The sequence below is a fragment of the Podarcis raffonei genome, chromosome 1 (genome assembly GCF_027172205.1).
Source record: "Podarcis raffonei isolate rPodRaf1 chromosome 1, rPodRaf1.pri, whole genome shotgun sequence".
NCBI classification, from domain to species: Eukaryota; Metazoa; Chordata; class Lepidosauria; order Squamata; family Lacertidae; genus Podarcis; species Podarcis raffonei.
In genome coordinates this window covers 45,008,229-45,028,678 of record NC_070602.1, presented here as the reverse complement: position 1 = coordinate 45,028,678, position 20,450 = coordinate 45,008,229, and the positions used below count along the sequence as shown (strand labels likewise).

At 42.6% G+C, this 20,450-nt stretch overlaps 1 protein-coding gene across 3 annotated transcripts in view; it reads left to right on the top strand.

Moving 5' to 3' along the window:
• CDAN1 (codanin 1) overlaps positions 1–20,450 on the top strand; it is a 29,730-nt gene that overhangs the window by 7,622 nt on the left and 1,658 nt on the right. Inside the window, exons 6-27 of one of the 3 annotated variants that reach the window (XM_053383857.1) lie at positions 1,610–1,688; positions 2,115–2,235; positions 2,703–2,812; positions 4,395–4,484; positions 5,252–5,327; positions 5,603–5,811; positions 6,431–6,542; positions 7,299–7,442; positions 8,788–8,954; positions 9,730–9,811; positions 10,025–10,114; positions 10,296–10,350; positions 11,138–11,271; positions 12,094–12,197; positions 13,137–13,286; positions 13,649–13,712; positions 14,305–14,383; positions 15,315–15,475; positions 16,459–16,566; positions 17,034–17,097; positions 17,904–18,106; positions 19,908–20,015. In XM_053383857.1, the coding sequence (XP_053239832.1) occupies positions 1,610–1,688; positions 2,115–2,235; positions 2,703–2,812; positions 4,395–4,484; positions 5,252–5,327; positions 5,603–5,811; positions 6,431–6,542; positions 7,299–7,442; positions 8,788–8,954; positions 9,730–9,811; positions 10,025–10,114; positions 10,296–10,350; positions 11,138–11,271; positions 12,094–12,197; positions 13,137–13,286; positions 13,649–13,712; positions 14,305–14,383; positions 15,315–15,475; positions 16,459–16,566; positions 17,034–17,097; positions 17,904–18,106; positions 19,908–20,015 (2,510 nt within the window). Of the gene's footprint in view, positions 1–1,609; positions 1,689–2,114; positions 2,236–2,702; positions 2,813–4,394; positions 4,485–5,251; positions 5,328–5,602; positions 5,812–6,430; positions 6,543–7,298; positions 7,443–8,787; positions 8,955–9,729; positions 9,812–10,024; positions 10,115–10,295; positions 10,351–11,137; positions 11,272–12,093; positions 12,198–13,136; positions 13,287–13,648; positions 13,713–14,304; positions 14,384–15,314; positions 15,476–16,394; positions 16,567–17,033; positions 17,098–17,903; positions 18,107–19,907; positions 20,016–20,450 lie in introns of those variants that run through there. The other 2 variants (XR_008329835.1, XR_008329834.1) reach the window with 2 other exon arrangements.

Here is a 20,450-nt window from a genome sequence, read left to right as displayed (position 1 = left end):
ATTCGAACCGCCGACCTTGCGATCAGCAAGTCCTAGGCACTGAGGTTTTACCCACAGCGCCACCCGCGTACTTTATGTGCATATAAATCAAATAAAATTGTGAGGTTTCCGTTTATATCCTTTTTTATATATATGGTAAGGTCACGTCTTATGCAGGGATTTGGTTCCAAGGGTTTCCTGTATACGCAGAAACCCGTATACTCATGTCTTTGAAACTGGCCCTTTTCGAGCATCTGGAACCAGTGTTTGGAGAGGGCCTTGTCCCACTCCAGCAAAGCAGTGAGCTCTTTTTGCTCTGGGTTTCCCCAGTGCTCTGCCTTGCTCCCCAGCAAGGCCCTCTCCTTGTGCCGCCTCCAGAAGCCCCAGGGTGCTTTTTCCAAGTTCCTGCGAGATCTCACAGGAGCATGCCAAACCTAGTGCACAGAGAGCATAAAAACTGTTTTAGTGCTGTATTTTCCTGGTGCAAAAAGAGCTTCAAATATCTCTGCCTTGCTTGGGAAGCAAGGCCCTCTCAGTGTACTGGCTCTACATTTCACTTGTGGGATTTCAACTACCATATTTACTCAAATCTAATGCTCACCTTTTTTGGCCAAATTATGTTGCGAAAATTAAGGTGAACATTAGATTCAGTGGCACATTTACATTCGCCAGCAAATACTTTTTTTTGTTTTGTTTCCAGGTTCTGAAATTTAGGTGTGCATTAGATTAGAGTATATATGTATGGTTAAAATCATGCAAGCTACATGCACATAGACATTATCATACTGTAATGTCTAGGACTACTTTACCCTTATATTTTGGTATTTATTCTTATGCTTCCAGTACTGAACAAATTTGCCCCATTGTTCTAAAGTATACAATTTTGTAACCCTCTTCCCATATCATCTTAAAATACACAATCATAGACAATTATATACAATGCTATATGGTACTCTTCCACTCATGTAATGCTGGCATTACCCTCCCCTCCCCCCTCTCATCTTAATATTCGCACTGCAACTAACATATAAACAATCATGATTGTGCACTTAAGTGGTACTACCCCCTCCCCTTGGTTACTCTGTAAAACTGCAGGGTCTGTGGATAATTTACATCCAGAAATGTAGTAAAACTACAGTATTTGATCCTGCTGCCGGGAATTCTTGCTGTTAATGTTTCAAAAAAGAAAGAAAGAAGCTGCTCCTCCCTTGAGATATGTGCATAGACAGTGGAAATCTATAAGTATCTTCATGAAAATGTGGATTATGTGTGTGCACACACACACCCCCGCCAAAAAAAATACTCAAAGTTCAGCTTGAGCTTTGAATAAAGAATAATGTACTTTTGACACATTTTATTGTTTGGGGCAGTCTTTAATTTTATGATACTGCTCCCCAAAACAGGTTGATAAATTGACACAACCTAATTGATGTTTGACATTCTTCTGGTATTTGAGATGAATGAGAATAAAGGTAGGGATTTTGTGATCTGTTGGTGACCAGTGGCTGATCTGCCTGTGGGTTTTTTTGGGTGGGGGGGGAGTTATTGCAGAGAACCAGTCCTTCCACCACAGGGATTACTTGCAGCTTTCTGTCTGATGATTTAAATTTTTGTTTTGTTTTGTTTACAGATGCAGTAGAGAGGCAACACTTTCGAAGTGTACACAACTGTGTTTATTTTGCTGTGAAAGTCTTGGATTATCAGTTTCAGTAAGTTGAATGGCTTAGGTTGTTCTCATCAGTGTACATATACTTGCACTTTCAAGTGCTTGGTTTATTGCTATCATAAGTTGGAAGATCTTGCATCACATTGCATACTGTTAACATATCCTTAAGTTTGAAAATTTGGGTTCTGTCATCTATTAATTGACAGATAGTTCCAGTTGAATAGCTGCCCTACTTCTGTAGAAGGGTATTTTCTGTTGTGTTTGGAGATGGTGTTTTTGCTTCTAGTGCCATCAAAACTAAAAGAAATCTGAGAACTTCTTTCTCTAATGACTTGAATTTAGTATATACGTTGGCTTTTATCAATGGGGATTAGAGATTAGGAATCCGGTGGAATAGGCTTTAACTGAAAGATCAAATCTAAATACTATGGTGGAGTGTTCTTCCTCTTTTTGTTGTTTTTCTTGGCAGAATTATATCACATTTAGAGAAAGGAACACTGAAGCTCTTGGCTGAGAATGACAGGATCACATCCTTTTCCCCTGACTTGCATGAAAGGCTTATGGCAGTCTATGAAAACAGCACAGCAAAGGTAAAAACTAAGCATGTTCTAGAAGAACAATGTGAAACCAATGTCCTCCCAACAGTTACCGAAACTGTTTTTTACTCAGTGTCCTTCTCACTATTATGGTATCTGCTGTATTCCATCCTCTTCTAGAAACAGATTAGTTCTCTTGGTATATATTATGTAGAAGCTTCCTCTGCAGCTGTAACTAAGTGAGGAGTGAAAATACTATATCTAGCACTGTGACCAAAACAAAAAACAGAGTGAGATAATGAGATTGACTCGCATTTGGTGGGTTAGAAAATGTTGATCTATTGCAAACTGGCAAGTTAGTACATGTTACACCATTAAGATCATGGGACTTTAAAGCTGTAGCAATGGACAGAAGAGAGAACAAGTTGTAATTCCAACCTCCTTGTTTGTGTTTATGGTGAAAAGTATGTTAAATTAGGAGGAATGTATTACACTTACACATTATTTTGTATATTGAACAGGTCTCCCTGTTGCTGCCTTCAAGCATACAGTCAGTTTCCTTTCAGCCAGAAACTGACAATCGGTCTAACTTTTCCAGTGATAAGGCATTTCATGTGTTTAAGAAACAAAGGTATCCTCTGTTTTTTATCATGGGATTTTGTCAAAATGTACAATTTGTCAGTTGTCTTAGTTTATTGAACATGCATCAGAAAATAGAGTAGCTGTCAAGACTCTATATCAGTTATCCAAACCCACAGGCCTGGTTTGGACATTTCCTCCCAAGCTTCATAAATAATGTTTTATGAAACCAGGAACAAGTGTCTGCATGTTAATGTCAGTATTTTGAATAAGCCCACAAAGCATATTCATCGGCAGAATTTCTTACTAGTCTGCTAAGAAGCTAGTAGCGTAGAAAAACAGAGTAATAAAAAATAATAAATGCACCTTCTACCAAGTGAACAATATCTGGAGTACTCTGTCTAGCCCACTTGGTTTCCATGCTAGCTGTGGAGGAAGTTGGCCAGCTTACCCACCTGCACAGGATTCCTGGGAAATTGTTAAATGCAAGGCTGATTAATGCAGTTCAGAAATGCAGAAATTAGCAAGACAGGGGTTCCCTGCAGCTGGAGCAAACTCATTTGGCTTTCTCAGGTCAAAAGTAGTAGAAGATATGGCCTCCTCTGCTCTCCCTATGCCCACCTTCTGTTTAAAGTACTTTCCATATAATGTGTTGTTTGAATTTATTTAAATGGAGTTTTCTACTTTCTATTTGTGCCAGTGTGGTGTAGTGGTTAAGAGTGGTAGACTCGTAATCTGGTGAACTGGGTTCGCGTCTCCGCTCCTCCACATGCAGCTGCTGGGTGACCTTGGGCCAGTCACACTTCTTTGAAGTCTCTCAGCCCCACTCACCTCACAGAGTGTTTGTTGTGGGGGAGGAAGGGAAAGGAGAATGTTAGCCACTTTGAGACACCTTCAGGTAGTGATAAAACGGAATATCAAATCCAAACTACTACTACTACTACTACTATTACTACTATTCTTCTTCTTCTTCTTCTTCTTCTTCTTCTTCTTCTTCTTCTTCTTCTTCTTCTTCTTCTTCTTCTTTTTCTTCTTCTTCTTTTAAGATAGCAGTTTAAGGCTGCAAGCCTAAACCCACTTGCCTGGGATTAAGCCTCAGTGAACTCAGTGGGATTTACTTCTGAGTAGACATATCTAGGGTTCAGCTGTAGGTGTGCTTGCTAGGTTCTTTGGTCTTTATTCTTGAACTATTCTTTAACTAGGGGGATATTTGTCAATTGTCGGCTTTGGAATGAAAATGCGTCTTGTAGGAATGGTCAACGGGACAGATTCAACTAATTTCTTCTGCTAGCAGAAGCCAGTCCTGGTTGCACAAAGGATCCTTTCCTGCCTATCTCTCTCTCTCTCTCTCAACCCCCCCCCCTTTCGAGTGACCTTCCTAAGTCAGCTTGGGAGGGACCCCTAGAACAGCAGGCAGGAGGAGGAGAGGGAAGATGGTTCTGTTTGACAAGCAAAAATGCTTGTGCTGATAGAACAGTCAACTTAATGCGACACTGAATTCCACCCAAAGCTTTGTCAGAACTGTGGTGCTTGTGCATAAGCAGAATAACATGGCCCCATTTTTGTATGCTGATAGTACATCTGATGACTATGATTTTGGATTTTGAAGCTAACATGTTTGCCTTGCTCAATAGAGATATTTTCTATGAGTTGCTGCGTGAATGGGAAGACAACTGTGAAAAAACAGGCTGGGACTTTGAGAAGTGTCTGGGAGACAGGATCAGGTAGGAATCTTTGGTCCGTAAATTTAACAAGACTTGGTAAAGAGTGCTGCTCGTTGGTGATGTCTAGTTTGGTCCTCCACTGAGCAGTTGTTCACCACGTTCCATCGGGAGGATTGTTTTTAAAGCACAGTTTGCAACAGCTGGAAGTTGCCTCTGATGGTATACTTGGTTCAATATTATGGATTAGATCCAGTGGTATGCTGGGACACATTGCAAAACTGACTTGCATTTGGTCCTAAGACCATGACACCCATGTTACCTAATAAACTTGTAATCATTACTTTGGACAAAACAAAACCTCAGTTTAATTTTTTTTTTTAGTTCTTACACTAAATAAGAAATTTATTTATTTGTTTTTATATAATGGGGTCTCAAAGACTGTAATTTAATTACCACCCTTTCTCCCCCCCCCCCCCGCCAAAAGAGGGGTAAACATTCCAAGATAAGTTGAAGATACAAATGTCTTTGAGTGCCAACACACAGGTTGCATTTAATTCTGAAAGACAAGAGTTACAAGAGAGTATTACTGGTAATGAACATTTAGCAACCCAATTTAGCAACAAAAACTAATTCTACAGAAAGCTACTTAGTTTCACAAAGGGGAGAATTCTCAGTTCACATAAAACTTTTTCAGAATAGTATTTTCATAATTACTTTTAAAACATTTAAGTCCCCCAGACATTTGCTGTCTTCTATATATCCGCATAGAGAATAATCTTTTCCTTATTTTTCTTTGTAGCACTATTAATTTGTTTCTGGTTTCACAGGGTCATGATGGCTCACCTCTCTGCTGCTTGCAACTACAGCCATTTTGCCAGGCTCTTTCAGAAGCAGCTTCTTCAGGTAAAGAAACGCTCGCTTCCCATAATGAAAAAAAGAGTATATTTTGCAAGTAAAACTTTTCTTCAGTTCATATCTAATAGTTGAAAATATTTGTTCATTGAACGCATAATTAATTCATAATCTAATTTCCTCAGTTAGTCTGAGGTTCGTCCACCTAACAGTTTATGGTTTGGGCTGTAGAGACTGCTTGTATTCATAATCAGATCACAGAGTCAAAGTTAGCACAGCTCACAAATTTGACCTCTTTTCTCCCCGCTTCCTCCTCTATGCCATAGATGTGTAAAGGTCCTGTTGGTGGTGGTACAAGTTGGGGAGACACCCCAGACCAGGATGTCCTTAACATGCTGGGTTCCGATAATCTGAGCCGCTTGAAAAGGCTGCAAGAGAGATTCCTTGTCCCTCAGAGCATCCGAGGGCCTTGCCCACCTCCCTCCTTCCCTGGATGCCAGCAGTTCTTCAGGGACTTCATCCTCAGTGCAGGAAGGTTAGATACTTACTGCTATTTCTGTCTAGGATGTGTCTGGGTGAGTGACCCCGGCTGTATGGTGGTGGCTGGGATTCCTAAATGAAATAATTCAATGGCCTTGTTCAGTGTCACAGTAAACCATGGTTAGTTTATGATAAACATACTAATCTTGACTTTGTGTTCTTGGTTTCTTTGGAGCGAAGCAAACCATGTCTGGACATCATGCTAAGCCCAGGATTGTGTTTCTCCTATGTGTTAGCAAGGAGGGACAAAGCAGTTGAAATCAGCACATTCACAGTAAAGCATACATTGTTTACTAGCTGGATCCATAACCTAAACAGATGAGCATAAGATCATTGCAGAAAGAAAACGGTTTACATGAAAAGGCTTTGGAAAAGAATAAGGTCTTTGCCTGGTGCTAGAATGACATTATGTGGGCTTCACCAAGGAGTGTTTGGCAGTGTTTGCAGCAGTGCCAACTACCAGCACGTGAGGGGTTTGGTAGGAATTAATCTGATTTTAAACTTGCGTTGTAGTAACCATTCTCAAATGCTGCTGTGGTTGCTTAAGAGATTACACTCTTTGCTGAAATTAAGTTGTTCTCCCTAAAGAGTTCATTATCTTTTTTTTGGTTAAGTTATCAATTTAATCAGCACCTTATGGACAGCCTGAGCCTGCAAATACTTGAGCTGGATGGCCTTGCCTTGGTGGAACATGAACCCAGTGATGGAGAAGCAATGGATGAGCAGGTGTGTACTGTATAGAAACGGCCATTCACAGTTGAGCTTCAGAGGTGTCCATGTGGGTTATAATCTCTCCTACTGCTTGGAAAGGAAGAATTTGGCTCGTGGCTCTCTCTCCCCCCCCCCCCAACCTTTCTGTCTCTATTGGTTTCATGGTTAGTTTGGGGCATTCATTGGGAGTGCTACTCACTTCGCACCCTGTGTGTGTCTTCCAGTTCAGGCTTGTTTGTCTTTCTTTGCCTATTTGTCTTTAATAACATGTTGCTGTTCTAGTGTGGGTCTCCTTTACTCCTCTTTTTGTTGCTCCTCCCTTCTGTCCTGCATTGTCCTTTCTGAAAAGAGGTGTCTGTCCTTCAAACAATCTTTCTCTCCTGCGATGTCACCCTGCCTCAACTCCTCCATCATTGCTTCTCCAAAAGCACCTGTCCAAGTGGTGGAGCAACAGTAGAAAGCCTGGGTGGTAGCTGCAGTGTAAACCCCATCCCACTCCTTCTCCAATACAGTGCAAGTATATAGAAGACAGTAGCGTTCTCTGATGAGCCCCAGTTGTACTAGGTAGACCTGCGACTGCTACCACCATGCTGATTTGTCTCTGATTTGGATAGTCCTGTCCTTGCTGCACACCCCACAAAATATAATAATAAACGAACCACCAAAGTGGGAACATAAGACTTAACTTATAGGTTTGTTGTGAGCATTCAAAATGTTAGGCATTGCTGCTGTTATCTGTGGCTATATGTCTGGCCTTTCTTTCCACTGCAGGATGAAAAGAAGCGTTTTGCTGCTGTCCTTATGAGCCTCCGACTCCTGGCAAAGTTTTTTGGTTTACTTGTCTTCCTGCCTTATCACACATCGGAACCAGCAACTGGAGACTTGCTAGAATCTGCAGTGATGTTAAGAAACCAAGTGCGTAACCAGCCACATTTACCTAACAGAAGTATTTAATTTTGTTATTATCAGAGAGGCGTGCAGGCATTTCATTAGAGGAGCCTCTGGGCTGCTCCTGAGGTGGTAGATACTTGGTGTTAAAACTCCTATCCTAGTTAAGCAACCTCCAATATGGGGATGGATGGGGTCCTGCGGTCCTGTAGATGTTGTGGGGGAGTCACAGCTCCCGTGAGGCTGAGAGGATGCTGAGAGCTGTTCAACAACATCTAGAGGGCTGCAGGTTCCCCTGCTGTGCACTATTATTGTTTCAATGATGCGGCTTGTGTTGCTGCTATAAACTGAGGGAAGATTGAGTTACTCATGCGGTACAGCCATATGAATTAACTACACTCTTGATATGGAAGGAAGGGGAAGTGTTTCATTTATTGGTGAACACAGTTGCATCAGAAGCTTGCACATTTGCACGATTTTTGATGTAAATATCTGATACAGGGATACTCCAAACAAGTAACCCATAATGTCAATAACTAATTCAGTACATTGTACAAACTACGCCTCTGGAATAGTCTCCATGGACCATTATTTGCAGTTATATTGTTTACTAGACTCATGCCTCCCCACTCGCTCACGTCAAAGTCCAACACTCTTGTTGCTAAACTGCACTGGCTCTCTTGACATCAGATTGTGCTGTGTGGTTTGTCAGTGTGCCGGCTGAATGTGGAAAACGCAAGGGGTGGTTATTATTATTTCAATTTATTACCTGCCTTTCACTCCAGGGTCATAGGGTACAACCATTTGAAATACAGTTTAGCCAGATGAGTGATTTAAGATTGCTGGATTTGAATAGGCTTCATGTGCCAAAATATATTGGGTCTCTCTAAGATACTGCTCTGATACCTTTCCTTGATATGTGAAACTGATTGCACCCTTGTGTCTTTCTGTCTCCCCTGCCCCACTTCTCCTCAAAAATTGTTTTTTGAGCTCGGAACTTAACTAGCTGCTCTGCGTGATGTTAGCTAAAAACACCCCCCTTTCTTTGCCAAATTAAAAAGTATACAAAGGAAGATGCAACAAGACCTGAATAATAAGGCCAGGTGCTTGTGTGCTTATGGCTTACCTCCATCTCTGCAAGAGGAGAGTGTTCTGTTCACACAAATTAGCCAAGGAAAGAGTTTTCCTCTTAGTGGTGAAGGAAAGAGAACCCAGTAGAGGGAAAGAAATGAAAGAGGAGTTGGATATGTTTATTTCCCTTTCCTACTTTTTGGTGTTTCATCATCAAACACTCTGGTGGTTGCCCGTGATAGTAAGTAATGTGTGCTGAAGAGGAATTAAAGTTAACATTTCCCTAATGTTTTCCCTTAAGACCCATCCTGTGCTGGATATATTGAAGCTGCTTAGGCAATCAATCCAGAAACGATGCACCGTCTTGACTGTACCTTGGGTTGTAGAGTTCCTTTCCCTTATGGATCATATCGCCCCATTTCTGGACTACTATGGGAAGATATTTTCTCTCCTCTTGCAGCTGTACAGGTAAGAGGTTGGAAATAAATATTTGCATCTTAATTGAGATCTGCATCAAGGACCTAAATTCTTGTGAGGGTAGGACATTGGCTTCTTAGTAAAGCTTTTATTGTACTCATTAACAATTTCTGGGTCTACGGAAACGACTTAAAGCTTTCTTTTACAGTATATACCAAGAAATTTATAGCACAGAGTTAAATATATAATTACCACAGTATAGGAACGCTCCGGTGATGACTTGAAATATATCATATTCCTTCAGCTGCAGATGTTCACATCCTTCCATTACATCACAATACTTGCAGAAACAAATGAAGAAGTTGAAAGTCAATTTTTTCCAGTAGTGCATTTCAAATGGTAGTTGTGTTGTAAAGTTAACCATAAACCATAGCTTACAGTGAACGAGCAGCATGCTAGTGCATTCTTCTGAATTGCTCCCATTTTGTTCCTGTGTTCATGGAGCCAGGAGCAACAAACCATGAGTCATGGCTCTTACCATGGGAGAAGCAAACCACACACATTGGTTCACATATCACGGTAAGCCAAGGTTTGTTGTATGTTGCACCCTGGCTTCATGACTAATGGAGGGAAATAGGAACAATGTAGTAGCTTGCACTAGCACATGTCTTGTTTACGGGTTTGCTGCTGGGGCCAGAGTTTTAATATGCAAGGGAAATGAGAGAGCACAGCAAAAGAAACTTGCCAAAGGGGGAAATGCAGAGGTGGTAAAACTGATAAAACCTTTGAAGTTTATTGTTCTCTATTCTGTAACCTTTTGTTACAGATACCTGCTGATTTCTGAAAATAAAGAGATGTGTTTCCTGAACAAGCTGCTGATCCTTGCCATTTTGGGATGGCTTTTTCATGTACGGATGAGTGATTGTAACAAACATTGTACCTTTGAAAAAACTAAACAAGCCCTGTAGAAATTGTCAAGTCAAACTTTTCTTACTGTACTTTCCTTAAGCCTTTTAAGTGTTTCACCCATGTAACCATTCATCCACTCCTGTATGTGAAGCTGAATTTTTGCTTCGCTCTGCCCTCCTTGGAGGATTAACTATTTGGGGCTTGTATTCCAGGTGCCTACTGTCCCAGGGAATCTGTTCTTTGCAGGCGAAGTGAGATCAGAAGAACTGGCAACAGACTCTGCAGCAACTGTTCAAGCTCTGGTAAACTTACATAGATGAGTGTAGGCGGGTGTGTTTGAAAGAGAGCAACTGTAATGTTATTTGTTTAAGACACGCGAAGCCTAAGAGTGACCTGAAGAATAAAGAGCAGTCTGTGGGCTTCTGTGCATTTATCTAATGCTTCTGAAAGGAATCAATCTGTTGTTTGTTCTTTCCCCCTTAGGATTCTGTGCCTGTGGTGGATCAGCAGTTACTTTATACCTGCTGTCCATATCTTGGTAAGTCATTTATCAAAGTACAGTGGTACCTCGGGTTAAGTACTTAATTCGTTCCAGAGGTCCGTTCTTAACCTGAAACTGTTCTTAACCTGAATCACCACTTTAGCTAATGGGGCCTCCTGCTGCTGCCGCACCGCCGGAGCACGATTTCTGTTCTCATCCTGAAGCAAAGTTCTTAACCCGAGGTACTATTTCTGGGTGGGTTAGCGGAGTCTGTAACCTGAAGTGTATGTAACCTGAAGCGTATGTAACCCGAGGTACCACTGTATGTCCTGTGTCAGAAACAATATGCTGCTTGAGAAATCTGGAATCTCTCCTTTGCCTGGCAGTGGAAAGAGCGTCTAGCTATAAAACATTAAGCTTTCTACTCCAAAATTGAGTTACAATTATATCTGTTAAAATGTTTTTTGTGTGTTTCAGTATGACACTTAAACTGGGCCCACAGATTAGGGGGTTGTGACCAGTGAAAATGCTATTTGGTGATTTGTCCTTGTTTTTCCATTCACCGTGAATAACATCCTGAACTGCTTATGATACTCAAGTTGGCTGGGATCATGGCTGCTTTTTCTTCCAGTGTTCAGTCTCATACACTTCTCTGCAATTTTCTGTCTCCAACTCCTCCTGGATTTAATTATATTTCACTCATTTCGTTGTGTCTGACCCAAATAAAAGTTAGTTGGATACCACCCCTAAATTTTAAAATTGTCAATCAGATTGAATTTTAAAAACCAGAGTGTTCAGATATCTACATGTGCTGTCTTTTAATTCGCGTATCCTTCTGCTCTAGGTGAGTTGAGGAAACTGCTGTCGTCTTTTGTGTTGGGAAGCGGAGGAAAGAATGGTGGTTATGTCAGGAAAATAACTCCGACTGCTGCTGAGACCTTGGTTCCAAAGCCTCCCATCACACAGCAGAAGCTTCAGGTGAGAGGTGTTTTGGGACTGCTGCTCCCATCATCCTTGACCATTGGTCCTGTTGGCTTGGGATGATTAGAGATGGAGTCCAGCAAGATCTGTAAGGCAGCAGGTTGGGGAAGGCTGGATTTTTTCAAGGAGGAATTTCTCAACTTGCACTTTGATATTTTATTTTTTTAGTGGAGCTGTGCAATAAGTAGCCATATACCCTATGCCACTAATTTTGTGTGAATTGCAGGCATGCAAGAGGTGATTGACCCCTAGCTAAATAAAGAAATGGGAAAGGGAATTAGGGAACCAAGTTAGGAAAAACCTGAATTTGCTGCCAAGCTTATGAAATGCTAAAGAAACTGCTTTGGTGGGTTTGTTTGTTTGTTTGTTTGTTTGTTTTTTACAATCAAGCGGTATATAAATTCCATGAAATAAATCATATGCAAGCATTAAAATGTCTTTATTTGGGGGGCAGGCCAGTCAATTGAAAATTCAACATGCTTCTTTTTATATTTGTCTCTGGTTCCTCCCCATTTATGGGACATTATTTGGAAGGCAGTTTTTTGATGTTTTGTTCCAAGGGTAGTGGCATTCAACTAACTTTTACTCAGAGCTGACCTCTTGAAATTGATTGACTTGATTATGCCCACTCATTTCAGTGGGTCTGCCCTGAATAAAATTTAGTTGGATACCACTCTTAAATTTAAAAAATGCCAATCAAATAGAATAAACAATCAAAGCATTCAGATATACTTCAGGAATGGCTCGTGTTGGGGGGACAATGCTTCACGTAGAATGCTATGGTTTCCTTAGGATTCTTGTTCTTCCTGTTTTTAACAGGCAGAGCTGGAACAAGCCTTCTTCCACAATCAGCCCCCATCTTTGCGGAGAACTGTAGAATTTGTGGCAGAGAGAATTGGATCCAACTGTGTCAAGCACATCAAGTAAGGGCAGGAAAGGCACCTGTAACCTGATGGAGTTCATAAATGGTCTGGTGGGGAGAATTTATGTCAAAAGATCTTTCCCCCTTGTATTAATCATATAAGCAGGCAGCTTTTAAATGATGCAAGGACATGCCTGTGGGTTTTACTGATACAGCTCTTAGTCTTGTGCATCCCTTATATTGCTGTTGTGAAATTTGTCAGTAGAGCAAATGGTGATGGTGAATTGTGAAATGTGAGAAATATTGAGTGAGATCATCAACTGCTTTTATTATTAAATGTAAGTGCTAAGCCTTCTTTGTGCTCACTTCACTACAGAAGCTCACTTGGCTCCTCTCTGTGTGTCATTTTGGTGCCTGGCAAAGACACTTTTATTTTCCTACTCTTTTAAATCTCCAGTACATTGCTTTTAAGCTCCTTTGGGTTTGTTCTCATTTGTTGTCTGTTTTTGGAACGCTTCCCCTTCTTAATTCACTTTTAGTGCGAGTTCTGTGGCAAATGTAACACACACACACACACACACACACACACACACACACTCTTTAGGCTCTTTGGATCAGGTTGTGGATGTGTGATTGCTGCCTGCTTATATTGTAGCTTTATCCACATGGTCTCACTTATATTTTATATAGAGTTATGCCATGACCTACAGTAATAAACAACAGGAAAATGTTAAGATTGGCACACACACCATTATGTTTCTAGGTCAACAAACCCTGTTTTTTTGGATTGGCAATGAGAAGCTCAAGAGCATCTCCCTCTCATGCCCCTAGATTCGCAGCAGACGCATGTTAAACCATAGTTTCCAATGGTATCCAAAACATTAATAGAAGGCTTTCCCGCAAACCTGATTCAGGATGTTAATTCTGAACCTGTAATTTCTCAGGATATATTTTGGTTGTTGTTTTTTTATTATTGTGCTATTACTATTGGCTTTTGCAGGGCAACTCTGGTAGCAGAGCTGGTGAAAAGAGCCAGAGTCATGTTACAGGACAAAGTGAAGGTGGAAGTTGGCAATTACGACAAAGTGCTGGATGAAGTGTGCTCTCAGCTGTATGAAGAAGGGGCACAGGCTCTTATTCAAGGCAAAGAGTAAGGAACAACAGCTGGGTGACGTAATAGATCTTCCCTTGTGGTTATGCTGCTGTCCTGGGCTGCCACATTGAGACTGCACCCAGTATGTGGTCACTTCAGTTCTCACCTTGGTATCAGCCAGGATAACTACTGGCATATTGGCTCAGTTTCCCCTCTGGCTTTCAGGTGTAGGTACCCAAATTTAGAGGGAGCTGAGTAGGAAACTGTTCTGCTTTCAGTTACTCCCAGCAATTTGAATCCATTTGAATTCATATTTGGGCTGCATCCCTGGGGGGACGAAAAATACAGATTTTCTAATATCATGTCTTACATATAATGTTTCAGGCGGTGCTTTTTATAATGCCTATGTACATCTACAGATTTTGCAGGAAGAAGGCCCCTGAGGCTGTGAAAATCTTGCTGCCAGAAGAGACATCTGCAGCAGTATGTATATTTTAGGATCCTATTTTCTGATGCTTTCTTTTTGCTTTTTCTACATTGGAAAATTGTGTTTTGTTTTTTTTTGACACGGTGACTTAAAAATGGCCAGAAGCCAAAAACTTCTGAACCTCGTGATCATCTAAAATAGCCAGGCCTTTTTGCTAAAACGAACAAGCATTTGAAACATTAAAGCTGTTTCTAAAATCTCAAATCCTCATTCAGTCAGTCACGTTAAAAGGAGGTGTGACAGTTCCTAGCTCTTAAGGCCCAAGTAATGCTTCCCTGCATTTTTTCCAGCTACAAAATAAAATGTTCCAATTGCCATATTCAAGGAACAGTTGCTTTATATTCCTCCTAATCAACATTTTAGCAGAAGTTGGAGGAGCTGAAGCCAATGCCCATTTATCGTTTCAGCAGGATGGTGAGAGACAAAAATCAGTCCCTTGATTTTCATTCGAGGCTAATTTTCCATCTGATTTCTTGTGCTTGCTGCAGCTTTGTATTGATTTGTTGTGACTGTTGTTGATAGTGTATTCACAGCCTTGAATGTAATCAGTGGAAATAACTATAAATCTCACCTGCTCTTCCACCCAAGGTTTTGAGCTGTGCAGCAAATATTGCGGTGGGACTAGCTACCGAGAAGGCCTGCACTTGGCTCACCACCAACATCACAGGTAGGCTTTTCCACTGTTTCTATGTGCTTTACCCCTGGGTGCCATTTGGTGGCTGTGGCGAAAAATACCTTTTCCCAGTATAAGCTGGTGTGCCAACTGCGTCTGTTTCTGAAAGAGGCAGATCTATGGTTTCCTTAAGTACTTTGGACCTCGTTTTTCAAAAGCCAAGCCATGGATCCCCTACTTTTGAAAATGTTTTGTTGTGTGAATGGTGCTACCATACCCTCCGTGTCCCAGCACAAAACTGGGATGTGCATCTTCTGGCCATTGCTCCAGCATGAGTCATGTGACTCGTGTGAACGCTCCCCCCCCATGGGATGTTCCACATAGCTGATGGGTACATGCCACAGACTCCCCTGGGTGGCTATCAGCATGCAACCGAAAGTCTACAGACCACCAGTTGGGAAACACTGCTTTAGATACATCGCATATGAGCTACTGCAACACACTCTACATGGGTCTGCCTCTGAAAAGCGTCTGGAAACTTGTTCAAAGTGTGGCAGCAAGAATGCTAACTGGAGCTGGGGATGGGGAGCATGTTACTCCACTACTGAAACCACTTCATTGGATCCATGGTTGTTTCCAGGCCGAATTCAGAACTCTTGCGAAAGGGATCCGTCTCTCGCTGGCAGCCTGCTGGCAGGGAAGTGAATGAGAAGCGGGTAATAGAAATAACTGAAACAAGTGGCCCTGTTTTGCTGCCTTCCAGCCCCTGACAGATTACCCCTGAGGGTAACCCAGAAAGGCTGCCCTCTCTTGTTCAGATTATGCTGCTTGAACTTTGCAGAGGTGAACTGCCATATGAATGGTGATATAAAAGGAGGAACCACATAAGGCTGGTGCGGAGAAGTGGCTCTATATCATGTAATGGGTGTCCGGTTTTCAGTGTCCAGGGTCTGAAAGCGAGTGTATGTTTTGGTTCCTTTTACAGCCTTGATTAAGAGAGAAGTGAAGGCCACGTTCAGCCGAATGCTGAAAACGCAGGCGCTTTCCCTGCCTAGTACTAGCGAAGCTGTGCAGAAGAAGAAGGGGTGCTCTCCAGACTGTCAGCATCAGGCTGCATTCCCCTCGCAGATCATAAACGAAATCAAGGTATGAATCCGCTGCTCTCTCCTCTTAACCTGTGTTGTTATTTTGGCTATTTATTAACAATATTTATATGCTTCCCGATGACAAAATTCTCTGGGTGGTTTACAGTAACATTATAATCGTGAAATAAACAATGCAATACAGCTTAGAAATTAAATAAACAGATTTTAGATAAAAATAAAAAGGTTTTCACTTGGCACCAAGAAAGTTGCAGGCAGGCTAGGCGAGCCTCTCAAATGAGAGCATTCACCAACTGGGGTGTCACCACCCAAAAGGCCCTCCCACCGGCAGCTGCCTGTGACACCTTTGTGGGTGCAGACAAAGCAGGGCCTCCGAAGATCATCTGTGGGCCTGGGAGGGGATCCTTTGATAGGTCATGGTAGGGAACTTCCAGCCATTCTCCTTAGAGGCTGAAACAGGTGTGGGGGTTTCATCTGAAAGTCCTTTGCAAAAACCTTCAAAGGAGCTGCCACCCCACCTTTAAAGGAGAATGGAGATGGCTGCCAGGGCAAAGCAGCTGTGAAGCTGCAGCAGGTTCCCAGCTGGCTGTTGGGCACTTGGAAACCCCACACATTTTGAGAGTTGGGTGGTTGCTGCCTGCCTGCCAATCATGTCATTGATGATGCCACATGACTTAACAGGTAGGTGGCACCACCCAATTTGGCTTGTAAGGCCAGTCCTGATAAGGATTCAGTCTATGGAGGTTCTGCTTTAGGTAACCTGCTCCCATTAGTAATTCGTTTGATGGCGAAAGCTACCACTCTCCCACCCCAAGCTTTTACTGTGTGACATATTTCTGAGCATCCTTGTCTACAAGGAGGCTTATTTGATGGGGAAATGGGTGGGATAGCCCAGCCCTGTACTGCCTTCCTTGCCCCTTCTCAGGCTTCACTGTGATATTTTGTCTTTTCTATATGGTTAGCAGAGCTCTCTAGGATTCCAGAACATATACGTGCATTCTGAGTCACAAATGCTGTTATATCTAGGATGTGCTGTGCCTTGCTGTCGGCCCAAGGAATGAGGATGAAGCAATCCAGTTTGTCGATCTGGAAAATTTGTTGGGAAGGTTGAGCCAGACCCTTGGATGCAGAAAGGTAGAAATGAGTGCATTACTTGCAGAATTATTTCTGACGTAGTCTTTTATCGGCAGTGGAGATGGAGAGAGAGAGAGAGAGGGGAGAGTGGAGGAGTAGTGTTAATATATGTACTAGGTTCAGCAGTTGTTTTCACTTTTTCTAATTAATTTATGGTTTATGTGTATGCGAGAGAATTTCTAAATTAAACTGCCCTCCTAAAGTTTACTTGTTCGGGAATTTGCTTGTAAATCATATGAAATACATACATGTATTAGTTAACAGCTTTCCCCCTTTTATCCACTAGGAAAGACTCAAAGTGCCTGCTGGCCTGTATATAAAGCCATAGTTGTGCATGCCTTCATAATTGCTTGCAATACTTGAATACTCAAAATGCAAAGTGTTTGATAAGACAGCAGCCTCAGATACATTCTTTGTACCTGTGAAAGCATTTCTTCGTAGTCAGTTTTCAGCTTTGTGTTTTTCAGTTCATATGCCCAGCGTCAGAGCAGCAACTGGCCAAGTGCACAGTAGAGCTGGCTTCCCTTCTAGGTAAGAGCTGTAATTCTTATCCCTGTTCCTCTTCCCTTCAATCTTAATTAGACCATCTCATTTTGGAGGAGTGGCTGTCCTGAATGGTATCAAACCGTCAAGGCTTGCTTGCTTATGTATTTATTTTCTATACCCCTCTTATCCGAGAATCATCTGGTTTACAATATAAAAACACAAAAATACAGTCATACCTTGGGTTACAGACGCTTCAGGTTGCACGATTTTGGGTTGCGCACCGAAATGGGTTACTTCTGGGTTTTGGCACTTGCGCATGCGCAGCTTTGAATTGCAACCTGCGCATGCGCACACGCGGCGCTGCAGGTTGCAAACACTGTGGGTTGCGAACGTGCTTCCTGCATGGATCACGTTCGCAACTTGAGCATCCACTGTACTATAGTAATAAACTATAACAAGTATAGTCAATCCATAGATTGTTTAATTAGCAACAAAGGCACCAGGTGAGCCTCCCTGGAGAGAGAATTGCACAAATGGGAAGCCACAAGAGAAAAGGCCTGTGTTGCCACCCTCTGGACCTCATGGATGAGGCACACGAAGAAGGGCCTCAGATGATGAGCGCAGGGTCCAGGCATGATCCCACAGTAGTATTTGGGGAAGCTGAGTTCATTTGTTAGCTGTGAAGGCCTCCTAAATCGAGCGGGCTCACCCCATACCCTGGAGGTTCCTGAAGTCCTTCTCCTCTTGCGTGCATGGAAAGAGTTGCCCCCATCATGATATGATGTCGCTTTTTCAGAATTAAAAATAACTCACATGAGTAAGTCCAGCATTTCTATCTCAGTTGCTTCTAGTTTCAGATCGTGTTCCTATCCATGGGCTGACCTTCCCAGCCCCAAAGAAGCAGGAGCAGCAGCAAGCAAAGAACCGCTTCATCTCTAGCCTTCTGAAGTCCCTGCTCTCCATCTGGAAAGAAGACTTTGAGGCACCTGTACCCTTGCAGCTGATCTTCAGTAGGAAAAATGCTGCCTACCTTGCGGAAAACAAACAGGACAAGGTGGGGGGCTTCTGAGTGCTTTCAAAGCCACTTGCTAAACCTCCTTGTGCTCCTTACGTTTGGCATAATCATACATAAGACTGGGGAGTGCTTGGCTTTCACTGTTTAAAGTTGTCACATACTATTTCTGCAAGGATGCCAGTGAGAGATATAGGTAAAAGTATGTGGAAATGCGGGTGGCGTTGTGGTCTAAACCACAGAATCTAGGGCTTGCCTATCAGAAGGTCGGTGGTTCGAATCCCTGCAATGGGATGAGCTCCTGTTGTTCGGTCCCAGTTCCTGCCAACCTAGCAGTTCAAAAGCACGTCAAAGTGCAAGTAGATAAATAGGTACCGCTCCGGCGGGAAGATAAACGTCGTTTCCGTGTGTTGCTCTGGTTCGCCAGAAGCGGCTTAGTCATGCTGGCCACATGACCTGGAAGCTGTCTGCGGACAAACACCAGCTCCCTCGGCCAGTAAAGTGAGATGAGCGCCGCAACCCCAGAGTCATTTGCGACTGGACTTAATGGTCAGGGGTCCCTTTACCTTTACCTTATGTGGAAATAAATATTTTGTTCAGGAATTGCCAAGCTGGCACCAGTGAAGGCTTCTTGGCCACCAGGTTGACAACCCTTGTGAGTTTTTTGACTTTCTTTTTGGGGGGGGGACGGGGACTGGTAGACACTTACTTTGCCTGGGAGGGGCATGACAGACATCCTCATTTCCGATGGGTGCTGGGTTAACGTGGTCACTATTTAGTGTTAATTTCTCCCTGTATTCCCACAGCAGAGATATTATAGCAGTAACTCTTTGTGGTGGCGTTTTTATTTACCGGCAGCAAGATGTTACAAGGATGAAGCACTTTTAAAACAAAGCAGGAATGTTATTTGGTTACACTCAAAAGCTTTGTGGTTACTGTTGCAAGGCACAAAACTTGGTTTCAAATAGACACTCTTAATAGAGATGTTCAATAACTGTCTTAACACTGTAATCCTGTTACTGGTTAATGTAAGTTCTTTGTAGGAGAGCTGTTGGTTTACGCTATCCCTAAAACCCATCCAGCCCCTCCTGAAGTCCTAGCCTTTTCTTCACTTAGGTAGATTTTAAATCGTATGGCTGTACTGTTATATCCTGCCCTAGGAGTTTACAGTGAAGGGCAGGTAAGAAATCCTGTAAAAAATATAAATAAGTAAATGGACAAACTGAGAAGGTGATATAAGGAATGGAGACCAGCTGTGCCGGAGAAATTAAGCTAGGTGTTCCTGCCTCCCTATGTATGTATGTTCTGCCTCTTCCATCTTTCTGTGCCTAGTCCCAGAGAAGTTTCAGAATCCTCAGGAGTTCATGTGGGGAGCATGATATACCTCCAGGCTTTTAGATGGATGAACTTGTTATTGGTGGAACACTATATTCCTTCCAAAGGTCAACACACACAACCAATTAGTAGCGTTCCCATCTAGGGAAAAAGCATAGGATCTAATTTGGAACTTTTGGCTAGCGGGAGAAACAGCTGCAGGCTTCCGTGCAAGACAGCTTCATGGCATTTGTGCCTTGCCAGCTGGGTTCGTTCTTGACCCGCCCCTTCCAAACCATCAGTTGGCAAATGCGATTAGGCAGTGTGCCTTTCTGGTGTGAAATCGCCCTCACAATTTTGGGCAGGAGAGATGTGGCTTTTCTTTCTTAGCCTTGTGCCTGGTGTATGATTTCATGCAACTGTTTCCTTGGTGTATCAGGCAGTATTTTCATTTAAGCAGGATTTTAATCATAAGGAAGTTCATTGGCATATTACTTGGAGGCCCTGATGCTCCCTGTTTCTTTTGCAGTGGGATTTGTTCTTGTTCCTGCTTCGTGGTCTTGTTGAGCATGGATTAATGGCAGATACGGAGATACAGTGCTGTTTGCATGACCTCCAGAAACTGCCTTGGCCTTCAGTGAGTATGCCCATTTCAGGTTTTGGGGGGTTCAGAGCACAGTTAACACACAAACACTTTACTTCTTGTTTCCCTTATGCCAGCTGGGACAGCTACCGACTGAGCTCATGTAACTCCTTGCTGACTAAGTGACTATCAGTTTGTTTCTTGGGCTAAATCCAAGGTGCTGGCTTTGACTGTTTAAAACCCTAAACCGGGATGGGAGCCTGCAGGTCTTCCTAGGTGTTGCTGGATTTCTGCTTCAATGAGCCGCAGTCAGTATGGCCAATAGTTAGGGATGAAAGGAGTTGTAGTCCAACATCTGGAGAGCCACAGGTTCTCCACCCATGTCCCCAAACACCTGGTTTCAGGATGGTTTATGGGACCATCGCTTTGGATTCTACCAGCATGTGTAGTGAGGGCATCCTCCAGAAATAGGTGCCGTCATGGAAAGAT